This window comes from Panthera tigris, chromosome B3 (genome assembly GCF_018350195.1).
Source record: "Panthera tigris isolate Pti1 chromosome B3, P.tigris_Pti1_mat1.1, whole genome shotgun sequence".
Classification (NCBI taxonomy): domain Eukaryota; kingdom Metazoa; phylum Chordata; class Mammalia; order Carnivora; family Felidae; genus Panthera; species Panthera tigris.
In genome coordinates, this window is record NC_056665.1 from 39,256,003 (window position 1) to 39,277,862 (window position 21,860).

The 21,860-nt window shown below is 53.0% G+C and overlaps 1 protein-coding gene across 1 annotated transcript in view; it reads left to right on the forward strand.

Moving 5' to 3' along the window:
• The window catches only part of MEGF11 (multiple EGF like domains 11), a 230,607-nt gene that overhangs the window by 198,007 nt on the left and 10,740 nt on the right, over positions 1 to 21,860 (forward strand). Inside the window, exons 11-20 of the mRNA XM_042988596.1 lie at positions 156 to 319; positions 1,387 to 1,489; positions 6,700 to 6,846; positions 7,196 to 7,330; positions 12,341 to 12,469; positions 13,482 to 13,610; positions 14,111 to 14,239; positions 14,809 to 14,937; positions 16,464 to 16,700; positions 18,289 to 18,407. Of these exons, the coding sequence (XP_042844530.1) occupies positions 156 to 319; positions 1,387 to 1,489; positions 6,700 to 6,846; positions 7,196 to 7,330; positions 12,341 to 12,469; positions 13,482 to 13,610; positions 14,111 to 14,239; positions 14,809 to 14,937; positions 16,464 to 16,700; positions 18,289 to 18,407 (1,421 nt within the window). The remainder of the gene's footprint in view (positions 1 to 155; positions 320 to 1,386; positions 1,490 to 6,699; positions 6,847 to 7,195; positions 7,331 to 12,340; positions 12,470 to 13,481; positions 13,611 to 14,110; positions 14,240 to 14,808; positions 14,938 to 16,463; positions 16,701 to 18,288; positions 18,408 to 21,860) is intronic.

A 21,860-nucleotide genomic window follows, 5' to 3' on the forward strand; every position in this document is an offset into this window, starting at 1 on the left:
TGCTGTGTTTCTGAGCAGACTCCAGGTGGAATGTGTCTTCTAACGCAGCAATCAGAGAAACAAAGGTTTAGGTGGCAGGGGCCCGGCTGGGAGAGGGGGCAGAAGGCCATGCTGGGCCCAGATGGAGCGGTGACAGCCCCCGTCCCTCCCCGCAGGGTGGCAAGGCCTGGACTGCACCCTGCCGTGTCCCAGCGGGACGTGGGGCCTGGACTGCAATGAGAGCTGCTCGTGTGCCAACGGGGCAGCCTGCAGCCCTGCCGATGGCTCCTGCTCCTGTGCCCCCGGCTGGCTTGGAGACACCTGCGAACTGCCCTGCCCGGTGAGCGCCCGGGGCAGGGAAGGACCGGGTGTGCCCAACAGCCCCTCTCACCCTTTCCCTGCGGTCGTTCTGTCCACGGAGGTGTGCAGACAAGAGCCCTGGACTAGGTGGTGGGACACGTGGGTTCAGGGCTCAGCCCTAGTTCTAACCTCTGTGGCCACTTTCCTGCTTTGGGACCTCAGCCCTTTCCTCTAGAAAATGGCAGATCTTTGGCAGATGGAGTGCCGTGGCATCACTTCCCCCTTGCTGTGCTTGGTTAACATTATTAATTGTCTCTGGCACATTTCCCTGAGCCCATGCGCAGCCTCAGAATCCTTCATAACCCACTGCTACAGGACAGCCATTACTAACCCCTCGGGGTTGCTGTTCCTCAATAATTTTATGATCAGGGTATGGGAGGACAAAACCAAACACTCTTCAGTAATAACCACCCAGACTTAATCACTGGATCTTAGTCTAAGATCCAAATAAGTTAAACCAACCACTATGTGATATTGTTGAATGAGGCCTACAGTCCTGGGTTCAAATGCTGACTTTGCCACATCCTAACTGTGTGACCTCGAACGCGTTACTTCGCCTTTCTGACCCTATTTCTCATCTTTAACTTGTGAATATAATGGAACCATCCCAAAGGTATGCTGTGAGGATTAAGAGAAATGAGTGATAGAAGGCTCTTGACACCTAATGAACATGCAACAAAAGTCGGTTGGTACCTTCTTGCCTAGGAATAAATAATAGATCAGTCATTCTTCACATGGGATCGATGCACTGTGATTTGCAAAGCGCATTCTCATTTACAAATTTGTGTTAATGATCATTAACTACATCCTTTTGAGCTTGACCATCGAGAACCCCACATTTCTGTGAATGCAGCCAAAGAATGATTTGGAGTGACCTCGTGGCCATGTCGATCACCAGTTATGAAAAGTGCTCCCACTGCGCCCCGGCCACAGTCTCTTTGCATCCCCATGGGGCAGTGGCTCAGTTTTGTCATCAAAATCCAACAGAAGTGTACGAACCTCTGGGAGTCTAGGTCTGGTCATTTCTCCCTCCCCTTCTCTCCACAGGATGGCACATTTGGGCTAAACTGCAGTGAGCATTGTGACTGCAGCCATGCGGACGGCTGCGATCCTGTCACAGGCCACTGCTGCTGCCTGGCCGGATGGACAGGTAACTGCCCCCTGCCTCGCCACCACCCAAGGCCTGTGAAACTAGGTCTTTGGGGTTGCACTTCTCTTGACAGTTCTTTTTCACTTCTTCTTGCTCCTTACATATGCACCTTTCCCTTATCTCCTCTGGGCCCCACTTCTCCATCCCATACAATTCAAGCAGACAAATTATTGAACATCTATTACGTGCAGGCTTCGTTCTGAAGGTCAGGAACCTACCAGTAAGAAATCAGACAAAGGTTGAACACATGGTGGGTGTAGGTGCTGAATCTGTATTCACAGAGGATATGGTAGGGAGGGGGACGGGGACCTTCCGTTTAGCTCCTGCTCGTATTCCTGGTCCAAAATGTATCCTTCAGTCTGCTCCCCAGACATAGAGCAAACCCATCCCATTGCCATGATCCTGGTCCTCCAGGCACCATCTCCCAGCTGCCCCTGCCTTGGCCTTGGCCTTCTACTTGCTCTCTCTGGGCTGTCCCTCTTGCCCAGCTGCATCCGTTATGCATATGGTGGCTCAAGTGAACTTCTTAAAACACAGCTGCATTCATACTAGCCCCTGCTCAAGAGTCCTCAGTGGCTTCTCCTGGCGTTTACATAAAATCCAAATTCCTTACAGTGGCCCAGGGTCCATACGATCTGGCCCCCGCCCACCTCCGCCACCTCCCTTTTGCCTCCCCCCGCTCCCGTCTACTACCCTGGAGCATTTGGGCCGACCACTCTCCTGACTCCAGGCCTTTGTACGTGCCTTCTTTCCGCCTGGGTCACTCTTTCCTTTTCTCTTCACCTGATAACGGCCTTCCCCTTACAACAGGCCAAGACTGCATCAGAGCCCCTTTTATTAATTCTCATAATATCCTACACTCTTCTTTTTGCCATACTTGGCTCACTCGACACTGAACCTGTATCGGAGTATTTATTATTCGGCTCCCCAGCTAGACCATCAGCTCCCTGGAGGCAGGGCCTTGTTCATCACTGTATCCACCGCTTGCCTCCCACTGAGAGACAGAGGCCATGGTGGTCAGGAACACAGACCTGGAGCCAGACCGCCTGGGTTTGTGACCTTGGGCAAGTCCTTTAACCTCTCGGGGTCCTGAATTCTCCATCTATGAAATGCAGATAATTCTAACCCTCCCAGTTGCAGGGTCATTTTGAAGTTGAAATGAGTGAATACTTGGGAGATGCTAAATGTGCATGGCACTGTGCTCAATAAACGTAACGCATGAATACGGGAAGTGCTTAATCATGCTGTGCTGCGGGAATGAAGTCGGTCCCAAGGTGGTGGACAGAGGAAGAAAGGCAGGCGTTGCTGGCAGTGTAGGCCTGCAGATAATAATTCATACCAGGTTGCTGACCAGCAGAAAGCCAAGGACGTCGCTGCCTCTGCAGCATCTCTGACCTGGCTCCTCTGCCCTGCCCCTTGGTACGGAGTGAGACTCCACCCTAGTTACTGGCACCCCAGATGCCTCGCTGGAGCCAAGTGGAAATCCACTTTAATTTTTCATTGCCTTGATTTCAAGCGAGCTGGTAAGATTTTAATGATATCTAGTGCTTAAAAATTCTGTCTTTGATGGACAACTTTTCAGCAAGGCCTCTGCTGTTCTAAAGCTCATTTCTCCAAATGCGGCCCTGAAGTCATTTCAAAGGAGTGATTGATGTCCTGAGGTTTGTCGTGGAAAAGGGGACCGAGGAAGGATAAGGAGGGGATGGGGTGTAGGTCCCGGACGCGCACTCAGTGAACCCTCCCCACCCACACCTGCCCCAAGAAGTCTCTCCCTGACTTCCCAGCTCCTGGCTCATTGCTCATGCTTGGACTCAATACCGGTTTTGCTCTGCCCTAAGTATGTGCGTGTCTTCCCCCTGCCTGCATAAGCCAGACTCTTTTGGCAAGTGCCATCACATCTAGTTCCCCTTGGCCTGTACCTAGTCGGTGTTCATTAAATGCTTATTGAAGTAAGTTGAAAGAAGGTGGGCTATAACCATATATGGGTTTTCCCCTTGAAGTGAAGGAGACCTTCAAGATGATCTGTAACCTCTCAGATTACAGATGAGGAGAGGGAGTTGTCCAAGGTCTCAGAACGTTAGTGCCAATAGGATGGGGACACAGGATTGCATTGTAAGAAGGAATCATCTATTCATTCAATTAGCATTTATTGACTCAAGCAGTCGCCGTAGTCCTTACTTGGCAACGACCATGTACCCAGCACTGTGTCAGGCCTAGCAGTAAACAGCAAAATTCAATAAAGCAGTAGTTCCTGCATACCTATTATGTACCTGACACTGTGCTGGGCACGGGAGAAGCAAAGATAACCAAGATGGCGTCCTGTCCATTAGGAGCACCAAATAAGGAGGATCAGAAGTGTCAATAAGCCATGCTCCCTTCACATTGCTGCCAGGGGAGATGAGCCTTATGTACGAAACATTCAAATAATAGGCAGGGACAAAGCTGTAGGCCACTGACTTTCAAATAGATGCTCGAATCCCTGGGTAGACATCTGGGAAGGCTTCCTGCAGAAGGACCCTAAGCAGACCTTGAAGGGTGTGGGCTGCTGAGTCGCTGCTGGCCTCGTGGCATGAATTTGAGGTCACAGTACATGAATTGTTTGCCTGGCTTTACCCATCAGTATAGATGAAGAGGGGGCTCCCGAAAAATACAGCAGGGGAGGACCTCTAAGGGGGATTGTTATCCCTATTCAACTACTGGGAACACAAGGCCTAGATAGCGTAACTGATGAAGCTGTGCGTTTTCAGAAGCTGTAACTGGAGACCCTCCCACCAGGCCAAGGATCTGCTCCTTTGGCCCTCCAGTAGAACTGGGGCACTCCACGCGGGGGCAAACCCTGGGCCCTTCTCCCCACTCAGATCCCAGTGTCTCGAGCTCCAGAGAGTTCTTGGGACATAGAAAAACCTCCAACAGGGGCCCCACTCCCGCAGAACCAGGCCTGTAATATCAAAGTTGCCAGATCCTGAAACCCAGTGGGCCCTTGCTGACACCTGCCGTCGGCATAATCACCTTGCACTGAGACCCATCTCGGGCCCCAAGAAGGAGGGCCCCTTCTTGACATGAAAACATGTTGAGGATCCCACACAGGAGAGTAGCTGTACTTTTAATATCCATTGATTGGGAGAACGCACAATAGCCACGAGCTGCCACGAATTCAAGGGTGCTTTTGTGTTTATTAATCACAGCAGTATCCGCATACGGTTTCAGGAAAGAGCAGTGTTTATGCATGACCCGCGTGCCTTGGTCAGCCTACAAAAAGCACTTGAGGCACCGATGGGATCAGAGGTCGCCGTCAGGCAGCAGAGCTCTGCCTTAGTCCGGTGGGCCTCCCGGGAACAGCAGAGTCCCTCGGCCCTCAGTCTGATCCTGGGTTTCCAACAGAAGATTCCTTGGAGCAGGTCACAGGTTTCGTGTGCCTCGAGAAGGGGAAACTTGAAGCAGTATCCAAAGCTTTGAATAGCTTCGTGGCCCTGCCTTCCCCAGGCTCCCCTTCAGTCAGTCAATCCGTGGGGTTGGTCAAGGGTCAGCCTCTTGAGCCCTTGAAACCGCACCGGGAGAGGCCTCCATCAAGGGGTGGAGTGTGCTGGCCAGATTCCCCCGTGCCACGGAGAGGCCTCATTTCCAGGAGAGCAGCATCGGAAACCCTTGCCCTGCTGGCAAATTGAGATGTCACGGGGAGGGGGGCGAAGGAGGGAGTGTATGCACTGGACTAGACAGGCACCAGAGGGTGAATAAGGCCTGTCATATCCCCTCACTCTCCGCTCTCTCTGCCTGTTCAGTCCTCCCTCCCTCCCTCCCCTTCCCATGGGCACAGGGGGGCCTCTGCAATTCCAGCCTGCCTCCAAATTGGTCCCACTGCTCTCCTCGTGCTAGGGCTGGCTCTCGTCACTGGGCCTGAGAGTCTTCCTCCCTCTCTCTTTCTCTTTCTCGCAACCCCCGTCCCTAGAACAAGGCAGACATGATCTTCAAGCTAATTCTGTTCTTCTCTGAGCCTCTGATACTCACCATCCAAAGCCACGCCAGTTTCCTGGGGCCCACACCCATCTGTTCACCTAATGCATGTCAGACTGGAAGTCTTTCTGCCTGAGAGGAAACCCCACCTCTCAGCTGGGGCCTCGGGCCTTTTAAAATTCATTCTTAGCCTTTGGGCTGCCATCATCTCAGTAACATATTTGCTCTGTCTCCGCTCAAGAAGACCAGGTAGGCCTTCCTCCTCTTTCTTTCTTTTTTTTTTTTTTAATTTTTTTTTTTTTAACGTTTATTTATTTTTGAGACAGAGAGAGATAGAGCATGAATGGGGGAGGGTCAGAGAGAGAGGGAGACACAGAATCTGAAACAGGCTCCAGGCTCTGAGCTGTCAGCACAGAGCCCGACGCAGAGCTCAAACCCACGAACTGCGAGATCGTGACCTGAGCTGAGGTCAGACGCTTAGCCGACTGAGCCACCCAGGCGCCCCTCCTCCTCTTTCTTAATAGAATACATCATAGCGTAGAGAAAACATCGGAGTGCGTCACATACAGCGGCAGTAAAACCTCATTTTGCAAAGTGTTGGTTTCTATTACAAACTTGTGTGCACATATGATATAAAATCCACTTTGCACCGAGGGCTGTGGTCAAAAGGATCTGAAAAGACCCCACCCACTGTCTGAGCCCTCACCCTAGGGCTGGTTGTCTGGGACCCAAAGGACCAGTGGCTCCTGGGCCGACGTGGACACTAGGCAGGGAGCTCACTCGTGGCTCGTGCAGCCCCGCCCCGTAACAGCATTCACCTGCCCCGGAGTTGGTTTCTCTCAAGCCTAACCTTGGATACCAGCTAAGATGTCAAAGATGAGGGTGGTCCTTCGTGACCTGGTCCCTTCTTGGTCCCATAATCCATCTCTTGCCATACCTCGTCTTGCACTTTATGGTTCAGCCACGTTATGCTGTGTTTTCTTTCAAGGCACGATTCTCTCTCCTGCCTCCTACACTTTGCACAGAGGGTTTCCTTTACCTGGTAAATCCCTCCTTGGCCATTAGGACTTAGTTTGGGCATCTCCTCTTCCTGGAAGCCCTCCCTAGACCAGCCAAGTCTAGATAGGAGTTTTCCTCTGCACTCCCAGATACACTGTGCTCACCTCCACCCCTTTATCCTGCATGGCGCCCCTTCCCATCATCCTTCCTTCTGCCTTCACTCCTCTTACCACTGACCTGAGTCTGCCTCTGGCCCACAGGCATCCGCTGTGACAGCATGTGTCCACCTGGTCGCTGGGGCCCCAACTGCTCCGTCTCCTGCAGCTGCGAGAACGGTGGCTCCTGCTCCCCAGAGGACGGGAGCTGCGAGTGTGCCCCTGGCTTCCGAGGACCCTTGTGCCAGAGAAGTAAGATGGCTCACCCTCTGCACCCCTTCCCTGTTGGAACTAGTCCTGGCCTGAGAGGGGCTGGGGGTCTCAGAGTCAGCCCCCATCAAACCTCTCCCTCTAGTCCCCTCTCTCCCTGCACTGGCTTTTCTGTCCCTAAGTTCAGGGCCCAGCCTGGCTCCTCAGTGGAAACAGGACCAGACCACAGCTCCTCTCTGCAGAAGGGGGTGGGCCCTCGAAGGTGTGGGGTGGAGACAGCTCTCCGCATACCCCTGAAGAGCCTCTCTGCATCCCTGTGTGGAACCGGCCAGGTAGCCAAGCTGACTGGGGCCCGTGAGGCTGCTGACCATCCTCTCCCCTTCATCTCCAGTCTGCCCCCCTGGCTTCTATGGCCATGGCTGCGCCCAGCCATGTCCCCTCTGCGTGCACAGCAGTGGTCCCTGCCACCACATCAGTGGCATCTGTGAGTGCCTCCCTGGATTCTCCGGAGCCCTCTGCAACCAAGGTAGTGTCTCCAGGGGAAGGTATGGGCCAGGGAGGCGAGGCATCCTGGGAGAGAAGGGGCTGGAAGGAGGGGTTTGGGGCTTCTCATCATGCTCCGTGGAGGCAGCTCCCTGCATCTTCAGGGCGTAAGCCTGCCTTTGTGAGAACTGGTCACCGCCAGGCATGAGACAAAGCCATTGTGCAGTTAAAAGGAACAGGCTCAGAGAGGTTAAATGACTACTCCATGGTCTCACCACTAGAAAGTGGCAGAGCTGAGAAACAAATTGTGACTCCAAAGCTGAGGAAAAATGAAATAAGCGTAGATGAGTTCTGCGTAAGAAGCGTCCCCGAATGGCTTCTGCTGAGTGCCAAGTGGTAAAGGCAGAGGATGCTGTGGGAACTCAGAGGAGACAGTTCTGGCATGGGCTGGAGATGGCAGCTTCCCAGCCCTGCTCCCCCCACACTCAGGCCAACGTCACTGATCCCTCACCGCAGTTTCCCATCTCCACAGCAACATCCTTCACAAGGCCAACTCCAGCCAGCCTCCGCCACTCAACAGGACTTGAAAAGGGAGATAATAAAGCTTATTTGCATTGGCGTGCTGCTAAACTGGCTCTCTGTGGGGGGAAAGCCTCGCTTTGTAACATTTGCAAGCAAGTTCTGTGACCTCAATGTCTCCGCCGCGGTTGATGCCACAGTCCCAGTGGCTCAACATGGTCACAAAATTCTTGAGTATTTAGCAACCAGCGCGAAAGTAGAAGGGGGCTCTGGCATACCCCGCTGCCTACTGCCGTCCCTGGCTCAGTTATTAGGCCAGTGCTCGGTGTGGATTTGGGGGATAGCAGCATGCTGTGCAGGTCTTCAGCTGGGTCTTAGCCTAAGAGGCAGAGAAGGAAGAAAGGAGTTGCGGGTAGAGCAAGCAGCTTGGGTGTGGACATGGGACTGTCTGGCATTAGGGGGTAGCTAAAGAACGTGGGGGCCGGGGACAGCCAAGGGGGGACTGGGAAGGTGTGGTCTGAGGCCTTCAGGACAGCTTTGAACACAGGGGTGCAGAATTTGTACTCTGACCTATAGAAGCAAAGAGATCTCAGACTAAGGTAAACTTAGAGCTTAAAGCAACTTCAAGGTCATCTGCTCGAGAATCTCATCTGGCCTCTGCTTAGATGCTTCCACTGAGAGCTCACTACCTCCCAGGGGAACAGATTCTTTTGATGAATAATCACCACTGAGCTGGGCTGGTTTTGTAAGGCTATGGGCCGTTAATATGTATGAGTGGAAAGTTCATTCCATGATGCTTTGAGGTCATGAGAAGTTTGGGCCCCAGGGAAGCATATGTGACAGTTTCATTTGCTTGCAGCCCTCCTAGGACAGTTTAATCATAACCCGACGCGTCGAGGTTTACTTATTAAACATCGGAGACCCAGCCGTCAATACAGATAGGCTGGGTCTAAATTAGGACCTAAACAGCCCGCGGAGTAACTCTCAGATCCTGCGATGTCTGATTTATCGCCCGCTGGCCTAATGAGTATTTTCCACATATAGATCTAATAGAGTTTGCTATTAATGGCAACTGCCCTGGTTAAGTCTCAAACCTTGTAAAAAATTGAACTGACACTTTCTAATGACCGGCTTTCCAGCGAGTTACAAATTACAGACACTGCTTATGCAGAATCATTAAACATAGATTAAATATAACCAGATGTTTTCTTTTCACCAGCCCCCTTCTCCACCGCCCCTCTTCTTGCCTCACTCTTGATTCAGCTAAGAAGTCGACCAATTAATGTATTAGACTGATCGCATTAGCGGCTCTGTGGGTGAATTTGTCAGCCTGGAGCGTGTGAGAAAGACTTCAAAGATAAGACTGTCTTGTTAGAGAAGCCCAGAGCCGGTTTGGGGGGTATGGGAGGTGGAGCAGCTCACGCCCTTCCCCATACAGGGCCAGGACTGGGGAAACGGGCTCCCCAAATCAAGCACCTCCCAGAGGCGGGGAAGAAGCAGGAACCTGAGCTGCAGGTGGCGAGGGGCAAGCCATCCGCCCTGGAAGGAGCTAAGGTTTCGGCCAGGGGAAGCGCAGGGCCCCAGATCAGCCCCATTGCTGCGAACTACGGCCTGAGCCCAGTGAACGAGGGTCACTAGCCCCATTTCTGAGATGAGGAAACAGAGACTTAGAGGGGTCACGCAGTCTGTCCAAAAGTGCTCACCGAGTAAGTGGCAGACCTTTCTAGCTGTGTGACCTTGGGCAAATTACTTGACCTCAGTCCCTCAGTTTCCTCATCTGTAGAGTTGATAATAGGGAGTAGTAATGAAAATATCTAATACTGAAAGTATTGCAAGGTTGACCGAACTAGTATTTGTGAAGCACTTTGAATGGTGTCTCGTGAATATAAGTGCCTAGAACTGTTTGCTGGATACATAAATAAAATTAAGACCCAAACCCAAGGCTTTACATTGGAGACCCTGGTGCACCATGCCGCCTTCATTATTTGTCCCAACCACTGGTCATGTCCAGGAAAGGCATGAGGTGGACACAGATCCCAGGCTCCAGCTGCCCACAATCTGGTTGGGGAAGGGCTTGAAGGTGAGGCAGTGTGGCATAAAGGAGAGGGTGCCAGCCCAAGGTTTGAGAGGCCTGGGTCCTGGGTAAGTCGCTTCTCTTTAAGAATCAACACTTTCCCATGATCCTCTGAGTGACTTAGCTGAGGGCCTCGGACATTCAAGGGATTCCTCCCCCATAACAGGAATGCACGGAAGCCTTCTTGGAGGATTGTGGGGATGGCTACAACTGGGCTCTAAGGGGAGAAGGTTGAACCTGGAAGAGCTCAAAGGGAGAAGAGTCACTGGTCCCAGCAGAACCCACTGGAAGGTCACTGCTCCTGAGGCCTATTTTGGCCATGTTGGAATATTCTCTGAGTGTTTCCTACACATCAGACACTGCGCTGAGCACTCAGACGCAATAAAGAACAGGAGAACCACATTCCCTGACCTCACAAAGCCTATAGTCTAGAGGGGGAAATTTGGAGCTCAGCCTTCCCCAGAAGAACTTGGGAGTTGAGGGGCAGCCGGTTTATTTCCACACATTCAACTACCCTGCCTGGTTTTTCCAGGTGTTGTGGAAGACCAAGACATGGGTAGAACTCAGGCCTGGCCTGAAATAGACTCACAAGTTACAGTAACAGAAGACCAGGAAGAAGAAACGAACCGAGGGTCTGGAAGTTCAAACAAGGACATAGCATCCCAAAACCAGAGAAGATGGGTGAATCGGGATTTAGTTCAGCTATAAGTGACATAAAAAGCCAAAATAACTGACTTGAAAATGACAAACATTATTTCTGGAAGAGAGAAAGAAAGGGAAAAGGAAAACGAACAAACAAGAAAGAAACTATCCAGAAGTAAACCATTGGAGAATGGTAGGGTAGCTTACAAAGATGTCAGGGACCAGTCACCTTCTGTCTTGTTGTTCAGCCATCCTCAGTACATGGCTTCCACCTCTGATGAAAGCTAGCTGCTTAAACTCAGCCACCTTATCCACAGTTCTTATCCAGAATCCACATTATCCTTCAACAAGGATGAGGAATGGGCAACTAAAGACATGCATTTCCACTTACCATTGGCCAGAATGTAGTCACATGGCCATACCCAGCGGTGCAGGAGCCTAAGAAATGAAGTCTTTGTGGCCATAAGCCCAGCTAAAACTTCGGATTCTACTTCTAAGGAAGAAGACAATGGATTGTTGAAAGATTAACAGTCTACTACAGAGAGATCATAGGGAAGGTAGCATTTAAAATGAGTCTTATAGGGGCATCTGGGTGGATCAGTCCGTTAAGCATCCTACTCTTGATACTGGCTCAGGCCATGATCTCACAATTGTGAGATTGGGATTCTCTCTCTCTCCCTCTTCCCTGCTTGTGCTCGCTCTTGGTCTCTCGCTCTTTCTCTCTCTCAAACAAATAAAGTTTAAGAACAAAATAAGTCTTATAGGCAGGGTAGGATTTCCACAGCTGGACATGAGGGTCAGGGAAACTCTAGAAGGGAACAGCTGGAGTGAAGGCATGCGGTGTATTTAGAAAGTGTTGTGTGGGCCAGTGGCTGATGTGTCTGGGAGAGACAGGTGGTCAAGGGTAACCCAGGTGAGGTAGCTATATTTTATTCTGGGGAAGTGGGGAGCCACTGAGGATGTCTGAGCAGGGCACAGGAGTGCCATGCAGAAGAGAGCTATGCTTTAAAGAGCTCAAGTTGTAGGAAGCAGGTGGAGAATGAACTGCAGGGGAAATGAAAGGTAGGTGCTCAATTAACACTCAGACTTAGTTCTATCAGAGCTTACAGCCTGGTTGAGGACACCAGCCCTTCCTTTAGGGACCAAGGAGTGACTCCTCCAGGAGGGGTGAGAATCACAACCCTACAAGTGACTCAAGGTGGAAATAACCACAGGAACTCAGTGGAAGAGAGCTCCTTGTGGACTCAGGAGGGTTGTCCTGAGGCTGAGCTAAGGCTTGAGGAACAGGTGGGATTTGTAGAGACAGAGGAAACAGGTGGGCAGAGACAGTCCTCCAACAGTCTAACCGCAGGCCGACCTGCCACCTGCACTCACCCCTCTGCTTCCAGCTACAAACATCGTCCACCCTCATGGCTATGGGATAGTGATGCCAGCAAGAATGTGGTGATGGAAAGCAAAAGGCCGCGGAGCCGTGTAGACTGAGGGCAGAGGCCAGATTCCCAGCCTCACCGCTTCCATCTGTGAGGCCCAAGTCAAGGGCCTCTACCTAGCCCTCTGGGCCTCAGTCTGGGCCTCTTTCGAGGGGGATCAGTAATAGAGCGTCCAGAAGAATGCAGCTGTGGGCACAAGAGGGGAACTCATTTCTGTGCAGATGGAGAAGGGTGATGGGGCTGTGGAGGTGGGCAGTTCCCACCCAGATCTGTGAGCCCAGGGCCACGATGGCAATGGCCTGGGAACATCTAGGGGTGCAGCAGCTGCGGGTGGTGGTCTGAGGAGTGCAGGTGGGAGGGCAGGAGCCAGGCTGTCCTGTGCCCACAGTGTGTGCTGGAGGGCGCTTTGGACAGGATTGCGCCCAGCTCTGCTCCTGTGCCAACAACGGGACCTGCAGCCCCATCGATGGCTCCTGCCAGTGCTTCCCTGGATGGATTGGCAAGGACTGCTCACAGGGTAAGCAGCTGCCTCCCGGGAACGCCCCCCCACCGGAAGTCTGGCCCCCTAACACACCCCTTCCTTGCCCAGAACTCTGTGTCCCTGGTGCCTCCACCAAAATCTCCTTCTCTGGACAGGAATGTCCACCTGAGTCCCATTTAGCTCCATAGCTAACATGATGAGTCATTAGGATTGATCACTGGCGTTATTAACTGTTGGTAATAGAGATAGTGACATTGTTGGGAGTACCATTGATACTAAGACTGAGAATTAATGCTCCGTGGGCACCTGAGCAAGGAGTAGCCCCTACGTTTGGTTGGGGAGGAGAAGGGGGCAGGGACTGGCTTGCTGGGGTTTGGGAGTGGGGAAGTGACGTGAGGCCAGGGCAGTCACCTCAGAGGGGTGAGGGGTCCCCTGAGTGACCCATGTGAATGGTGTCCTGGGCACATAAGCCTGGACAAGGAATTGTAGAAGCTGTTCTTGTAAGGTGTACCCCAATCCGATATGGAAGTAACGGACCACACCAGGGTGAAGGCCTAACCTCTAGCCCCGTGGAGCTCCTGGTGCGATGGGTGAGATGTGGCCAGTACCCTGAGGGAGGTCCCAGTTGGATGGCCTGGCCTGAGGGAATTTCCATTCTGGTGGAGGAGACACAGTGCCGTCCTCGGGGAGCTCATCAGCCGAAAGAGGGGAGTCCCCACCCTGGGAAAGTCCCCATCGTCACGGGAATGTTAACAGTGTTCACGCTGTAAACTGCAGTGTTTAGTTCACACACCCCCACACGCTCCAAATCACAGCCAGTCCCCCGAGAAGGGAAGTTCAGGAGCCCTCGGAGCTGGGCAAGTGGGCAGAGGATCCTGGGTGAGTGGGTCAGGAGGTGAGTGGAGGAATTCTGGGAACAGCGTGTCAGGAAAGCCAGGAAATTCCACCCGGGTGTATCCTGGCATCTTGGCTGACGTGCAGTCCCCCTTCCTCTCCCTCTGATTCTGTCTGCCTCTGTCTCACCCTCTGCGTCCCACCCATCCCCCAGCTTGCCCACCAGGGTTCTGGGGCCCCGCCTGCTTCCACACGTGTAGCTGCCACAACGGGGGACGCTGTAGCGCCGAGGATGGGGCCTGCCACTGCACCCCTGGCTGGACTGGACTCTTCTGCACTCAACGTAAGTCCTGCCTCCTGGCCTCCCAGCTATTGGGGATCCCGTGCTGCGGCCTGCTGGCTGCCTTGAGCATCGTCCGGGCCTGTGGAGGGAGGGAGGAGGGAGGCCCCCGGGGCCGGAGCTGCCCCCTACCCCACCCCAGGATTGGGAAGCCTGGATGGATTCAGGGGGTTGATGAGCCCCAAGTCCTGGAAAGTCAGGGCTGTAAGGTACCCGGGCAATCACCAAGACCCGACCCTCTGGACAGTAGGGCCCAGAGAGGGAGGAACAGTCCGTGGCTACACAGAAAGGAGACCCTAGCCTGGTCTCTGGTTCCAACACACCTTTGTCTAAAGAACTCCTCATTCTCACCCCTTCCCCTTCATGAAGCCTGGAGTCCAGAGTGTAGTGACAGCTGAGGTGCAGGGTCTCACAGGTCCCCACCCTGTGCTCAGAGAGAGACAGCAGATGACAGCTTTGGTCCCAGCTGCATCTCCGTAGTTGTCCCCACCCTGTTTCTCCAGGCTGCCCCGCAGCGTTTTACGGGAAGGACTGTGGGCGTGTGTGCCAGTGTCAGAATGGCGCCAGCTGTGACCACATCAGTGGCAAGTGCACCTGCCGCACGGGCTTCACCGGGCGACACTGCGAGCAGAGTAAGCCGTCCCAACCCCTGACCCTGAGTGTTGGTGCCAGGCATCAGCCTCTTGCAGGGGAAGCCCCCCTGCCACCGCCCCTCAAAGTCCACTCATTCAGGGCTCTGCACCTCGTGTTCCCTGGATTTTTGGGGCAACTCCCAAGAAAAAAAGGCTGAAGGTCATGCCTACATCGATGTGCCTGTAGAGCTTCTTCCTCCAGTCGCTGGGGGAGGAATGGAAGATGCTAAGGGCAGATCACAGAGGCCTGAGGGGGGACTGAGGGAATACAGGGAGACAGTCGTTTAATTCTTTGAAGCCTCCATGGCACCCAGCTCAGGGCCTGGCCTGTGAAAGATGCTGCATAAATGTGTCAGGTGAGGAGGAAGTAGGAGTGGGTGTCCCCCAACACTCAGGGCTAAGGTGCTCTGTCCACCGCTAAGGTGCTCCCACTGTGGTTGGACCGTGGGATAGAGGGAAATAGGTTTCACTCTGAGTTGGAACTGGCTAATCATAGCTGGCCACATATAGGATGGGAAGAGCGAGCGAGGATGTGTCTATCCGTCCCATTTCTTCTTCGTGCTACACAGGATGTGCCCCAGGAACCTTTGGCTACGGGTGTCAGCAGCTATGTGAGTGCATGAACAACGCCACCTGTGACCACGTCACCGGCACCTGTTATTGCAGCTCTGGATTCAAAGGAATACGGTGTGACCAAGGTAACAGGTGGCAGAGTCCCTAGGCAGGGGGCTCTGGGAGGGCCCCATGGAGACAGGATCGGAGGAGAGTCCAATGGAACAACTGGATTTTAGAAGGGCAGTTTGTGACTTCAGTTTGTGCACTTTTGGAAGGAGAGCAGGAGTGGGGTGGGTTGCCGGAGGGCGGGGGGGCAGAGGCTCCAGGTACCGGGTACTGGAGGCAGATGGAGCAGGAACCTCTCAGTCATGGCTTCCCCATGCTCATCCTTGGCCAGTTTGCTATGAGCCATACAAGGGTAAGCGCAAGCTAATCCTCTGGAAAGGCCACCAGACAATCGAAGATATGCCAAATTCTGGTTCTGCCATTACCGGCTAGGTATGCTGGACAGGTCATTTTATTTTACCGGGCTTATTTTTCCACATGCAAAGTCGGAAGGGTAGATTAATCCGTCTTCCAACACAACACGAGGTTCTGTTGAGGGCCAAGGAGTCCAAAGGCGCTCAACCTTGGCTCCAGCTCTATATAGTCAGAGGACACCCCATAGGAATTATGAGGATCAGGTTGAGATGATAGGAGTAGAGAACTCAGCACAGTGCCTGGCACATAAGCAAGCACTCAATAAATGATTTTGTATACATAAAAACCCCTCGTGAATTGGTGCAAATAAGGGATTACACTGTTGTTTGTTCGAGATGGGGAATGATAATGGGCTCTCAGTTATCCACCTAACAGAAAGGGGCCCAAAAGACATTTCTATTGCATTCTGATGATCACAGAGAATGATAATGCAGCACATTTCCCCGAGGATGTTGACTAGCTCCGTTCACCCAGTTGCTGATAGCCAAGGAAAGGTCTAGCCTCTGCTGGGCGGCAGGATGCCCCCACCATGGGCTTGGCAGCAGTATGAAGAGTTAGCCCATTCATGTATCATCAAGAGGGATGCTGTGGGCAGTCATCGGGCACAATGGCACGCTTTTTTGCCAGTCTGTCCTATGGTGCTCACAGTTCCCTGGGGAGGGTGAGATTATTGTCCCCATGTTACAAATGAACAAACTGAGGACTCAGAGTCACAAAGCTGGTAAGCAGGGAGATGCACTGAGTGCAATTCTTCCGAACTCCGGAGAAACCAGACTTTACCAGTTACTGGTTATATGATCTTGGGCAAGTTATCTAACCTTACCGTGAGTCAGTTTCTTCATCTGTGAAAGGGAAATAATTAAATAGTCCTTACTCATATGGCTGCTGGGAAGATAAAATGAGTTAGTATCTGTAACTCATTTTGCGAAGAAAGTACTCAGTACACATTTGTTGTTATTTTATTTGCCATCCGTGATCACATTTGTTCTTGGTCGTGACCCTGGAAGTCCATCTGCTGTAGAAAGTTGAAGAACACAGGCACGGTGAGGGACAGGATCACACAGGGATTGAAGAATAGGGCCGAAGACCAGAACCCAGGTCTCCTAACATTAGAGGAGTCTAGGCCCCGGGCCAAGATCTGAAGAGCAAGCAGGCCTCCCCCAGACTCGTGTCCTCCCTCCCTTCACAGCTGCCCTCATGATGGAGGAGCTGAATCCCTACACCAAGATCAGCCCGGCGCTGGGTGCAGAGCGGCACTCGGTGGGTGCGGTCACAGGCATCGTCCTCCTGTTGTTCCTCATTGTGGTGCTGTTGGGCCTGTTCGCCTGGCACCGGCGGCGACAGAAAGAGAAAGGCCGTGACCTGGCTCCCCGTGTCTCCTACACACCTGCCATGAGGATGACCAGCACGGACTACTCACTCTCAGGTAAAGACTATGCCCCCAGCATCACCTCTCCTGCCCCTCCCTACACACACACACACACACACACCCCAGAGTCACATGGTATCCTTGGGGACACCCAGGTTGATTGTTGGAGGTGGGTGGTCGTGCTTGCAGGATCTCCTGAAGGCGATGGATGGTCAGATGCTCCTGGAGACAAAGAGTGTGGGGAGCAGGAACCTACTTAGGAAAAGTAGATGGGGTTTTATGGAAATGTCACTTCCTGGGTGCCCAGCTTGAAGCAGCTATGATTAGGAACCTCCTTCCATTTCCCCAGAGCTTCCCATCTTTCTCACCAGGCTTTGGCCACAGGAACACCCATACTAAACAGAAACTTTTCTAAACTCTCCAAGGGAACCCCTCTCCAGCCCAGTGCCTGAGCCGCCTCAAGAAACTGGCCTGGGGCTGCGTCCGAGCCCTGTTCCATTTTTGCTTCCTTGGTGAACGTCTCAGAGCAACCCTCCCTCCCAGTTCCCAGAGTTAGGAGCGCCCTATTAATCCAGTGGAAGGGGATGGTGCCTGGCTCAGGGTAGGGGGAGAGTCTGAAAGTTTGGGCAATGGCCCAGTAGGTCCACAAATGTGGTAGAATCCCCAGGGGGCATTCTATCTAGAGTCTGAATGGGGTGGAGGTGGGGCTATTGGGCCAGATCCTTCCCATCTCCTGAACCCTGGACTGCTGCCTTAAAATGAGGCTTTTGGCTTCATATTTACTTAAAGAGTTGAGGTCAAAATGCTTTGACATTGCCCACAGCCCTGGGCCACAGGAGGCCGGGCCTGTCTAGGTAAACACAAGGATGACTGCTCCCTCCAGCTGGCTCCCAACTTATGGCTGACCTGCAGCCGCTTGCATCTCGGATTGAGAAAACCAAGATCACCTCAGCCCTTTCCTGCTAAGGGCTGCCTACCACGTGCCCACTCGATGCTAGGTGCTGCAGGGTAGACAGGGGTGGCCCAGGTGCAGACCCTGCCTTCAGGGAGCTCCTGGCCTGCACGCCTCCCTGAGTTTCAGCCAAAGCAAATAATCCCTGATGAAATCCCAAGCCCACAGCGATGATTTGGGGATTTTCTTCTATGACTATAATGAGTAAGTTTGGCTGGTTTTCCCACACCACTCCACTGGAATTCCCCAACACCGTGGAGGGGTGCTGGAATCCACAAGCGGGCAGGGCTGGGGCTAAGAAGAGAGGGGTTCTCTTTATGGCCTCACTCCTGGGATGTAACACTGGAGGGAGGCGGTGGTGGGGGGGGTCAGCACAGCGCTATGTAGCAACTGAGGGACATATGAAGCTGTGCGAGCCAGCACCCCTCATCCATGCTCTAGCTGCTGGTGCCACCCTCCACACTGGCGAGCCTGACCTGCATCCTACAGGGAGGGACACCATGAAGGAAGAGGCAAATCAGGCCATACAGATTTCTGTGGGGGGAGTGGATGCCAGAAAGCTTGGGGGATGGGGGACTTAGCAGTCTCTCTCTGCAGAGCACTCTCAAAGCTGCCCAGCCCAAGTGTTAGTATTGGGGTGTTCTGACGCCAAGGGCAGGAGTATGATGGTATGGCACCTTGTTCTCTTCCCAGATTTGTCTCAAAGTAGCAGCCATGCCCAGTGCTTTTCCAATTCCAGCTACCACGCACTGGCGTGCGGGGGGCCTGCCACCAGCCAGGCCAGCACTCTGGACAGGAACAGCCCCACCAAGGTACCGGGCCCCTGACTCCCCAGACCCCACCCACTATCCTCCCAATGAGCCCTCACCTCTGTCCAAGGAAGGAACTGCACCCCACCTGGAGGGTCCATGTGGAACCAACTGCCAGTACATTAAACACAGCCCCGTGATCCATGGGACATGTAAACACTCTGCGAAGCGTAGGACAGGAAGCCAGCAGGTTACACAGAACCAAGTGCCACGTAACCAGCAGACATCACATGAAACCAACCTACAGCAGCAATCGGATACGTACCCGCACACCCGTGTGTAATGAACTGGTACCAACCCATGTGATCACATGTAGCCTCCTTGTCACTTTTGCCATGTAAGACATGTAATCAAAACACTACATGCTACCCCACCTACCACCGATCACTACAGTCCATTTCCGACACTATGCATGCAACCAGCACCTTAGAGAGTAATCACTATTATCAGGTACCCCTCACGTCCTAATATCTGGCATACACGTTACAACTACATACCCACAACCATTTGTTTTGCAGTCAGAACCAACACAAGGGAAAGGAAACCCAAACATCAGCCATAGCCAGTGTTCCCACTGACAGACCCACAGGCGTTCAAGGGCAGGTGTGCACCACCTTCGACGGGGCCCTCCCATCACAGCTCCCAGCATAACCCTGGCTAATGGCAAGACCTCCTCTTACAATCACAGGGCCTTGGGTAAGGATGTCTCAGCACCCATGTGTAGGGAGTCCCCCTGGTGTGCCAGGACCCATACTGGGCAGAGTGGGAGGTTCAGAAATGAAAAGGCTCATGCTGCACTCCTCCTGACACCCACCTAAGCATGTGCATGCGTGTGCACACACAACTACACATGTATACATACAGTAGGACCATTAGGAGGGCAATCCCAGGCCTCCTGGCTTCCTGCACCATCTTTCCTGTGTGAGGAACACAGACAGAAGCGGCTTTCATAGTGTAAGCCTCTGCCCTAGAGCTCTGGGAATCCTTTCTCCCAGTCTGGCCCACAGAAAATGTCCACCAGTCCTCAGACCTGGTAGAACACAGCTTGAACCCCTTAACAATAACACACAGTTCAACCCCAACAGCAAGCACTGTCAAGCCAGCGCCAAGGCTACTTTCTTCCACAGGCTCTCAGCCTCAGTTTTCCTATGAAATGGGAGTGCTGTATGCAGGGTACCTTGAGGCCCATAAGCAAAGTCTGTAGCTATCAACCCCACAGCTTTGGCCCTTTCTTCCCCGCCTCAGCTCAGACTCTCATTCCCAGCTTCAGCTTTAGGCTTAACTGAGGAGCTGGAAGCTGAGGGCAAGGAATCTGGATTTTCTTAGTACAAGGTCCTTGATAAACTAGAGCCACATCAAGGCTACAGCAGATTAGAGGCAAAAATGATGCCAAAGCTGAGGCTTTCCCTTGCTCATACAAAAGGAAGACTCACACACGGCCAGGTAGCAGAGGTCACAGTGATGTTGCAATCTCAGCACCTCTCTTTGTACTGAAAATGGCCTCGTGTTGCTGCTAAGACACTGGAAAGCCTGTTCTACAGCTCAGCCCCACCTACCTGACCTGCTTCCCCTGTCAGAGCCAGCTAGGCTCCGCCCCATTCTTGGGTCGGTGTTCGCCCTGCCCTACTTTGTCCTAAGGGCCACAAACCCTACAATTTCAGCCAGACAGCTTAGAAGGGGGCAGGTTCTGCTCCCACTGGTCTTGGCCATGCCATGCTACATGTATTTCTTCCTTTCCCTCAACGATCTAAGACATAGGTGGGTCAGGATCGTCACAGGGGTGGGTGCACAAGGCTGGGCAAAGTGAAGGCTGGGCAGGGGCACCTTGGGAGCCAAGGGATTAACTTGCTCTCCTACTCTCCAAACAGCTCAGTAACAAGTCCCTTGACAGAGAAACAGCAGGCTGGACCCCATACAGCTTTGTGAACGTGTTAGGTCAGTAGTGCTTTGAGTCTGGTCTCCTGCCATCATGTCCCACCTGTTCTCCTTTTTCCACATGGAAAGGGGCCCTGTCCTAGCTCCAAGGGAGAAGGTTAAATGAATCCTGAGCATGGGTTCCCCATGGAGAAGTGGTACAGGGAGGAAACCCAAGCCTTGGTTTCAGCTCTTATAAGCAAAGGAAGACCAGGATGCCCTTTATATCAGGGGAGAGGGTGGCTATGACCCAGGGACCACAAAGGAGACAGCTAGAGAGCCTGGATGCGGGACTTCCAGATGCAGGCAAAAGATGCACTCACCATCTGAGAAAGGGACTCTTCCCTGAGCCAGGCCCTACCAAAGCACTTCTTTTCAAGGGCTGCTTCCTCTGCCCTGATGTCCTGGTAGGCACCAATTCCTGTGGGGGGGGGGGGGGTGAGGGAGGAAAGGTCGATGGCCTCAACTCTAGCAGATCCCCCTGGCCCTAGCCCCTTTGGCTACTACCCATAGGGGCCCTAATTCCTTCTAACCTGCCCCACCCTGACCCTCACCCCCTCCATACTCCCCACCCTGCCATACCAGGGCCCTGGGAATAATGGCTCCTCCCTGTCATTCCTCTCACTAGACTCCCATTTCCAGATCAGTGCCCTGGAGGCCAGGTACCCGCCCGAGGACTTCTACATTGAACTTAGACACCTCAGCCGCCCCGCTGAGCCACACTCACCAGGTTAGACCCCCTGCCCTACCCCGCATTCCTGCCCCAGACTTACCCGCCATGGTCCCAGATCTTTCCCTGTTGGGCCCTCTTCCCAACATGGTTAGTCTACAAACCCAAAACCCTATCTAAAGGAAGACTGCCTGGATCCATCCCCCATCACCCCTTCTGTTCCCATCATGGTCACTGGATATAGACAAACTGTGGTATTAGGTGAAGGCGACACATCATAATTATACTCCCTATAGACCACAGATTACAATCCCACACCATTGAGAACTTGAGGATGGAGCACCTCTGGGGTTCTCTGGGCCCTGTGGGTGTGGATGACAGAGAGTTGGCTCTCTGGTCTAAAAGCCCACTGTCCTACAGAGAGAGACCCCAGACCCACCAGTGGCTCAGGCCAAGCTCTCCGAGACCATAGGGTAGGGTTGTCGAGCAGGGATCTGGAGAGGTGGGGGAAGGAGGTGTCAACCGACATCCTCTCTGCTCTGTATTAGACTCAAAGCTGGTGGCTGGGGCAAGATGAAAAAAGGAGACTGGCAAAGTCAGTCCTGCTATGGGAGAATGTGGGTAGGAGTTACAGAAGTCGGTGCCATAGGAGTAAGCACAATGAATCAGCAGAGAATGTAGCCTCCCTGCAAAGTGGCCCCTCAAGGGTAGGGCCTTAGCATACTGGACAACCCTCAGGCTCTAGCTGGTTTCTAGAGCTCAAGGAAATGAAGCTCCACCAACCCCTGCAGGTCCCTGGGTGCAGTAGCACTAAGAAGAGAAAAGGTTCTGAATTCATCTGCCTATTGAGCAGTCGTGGGCTGCAAAGACTC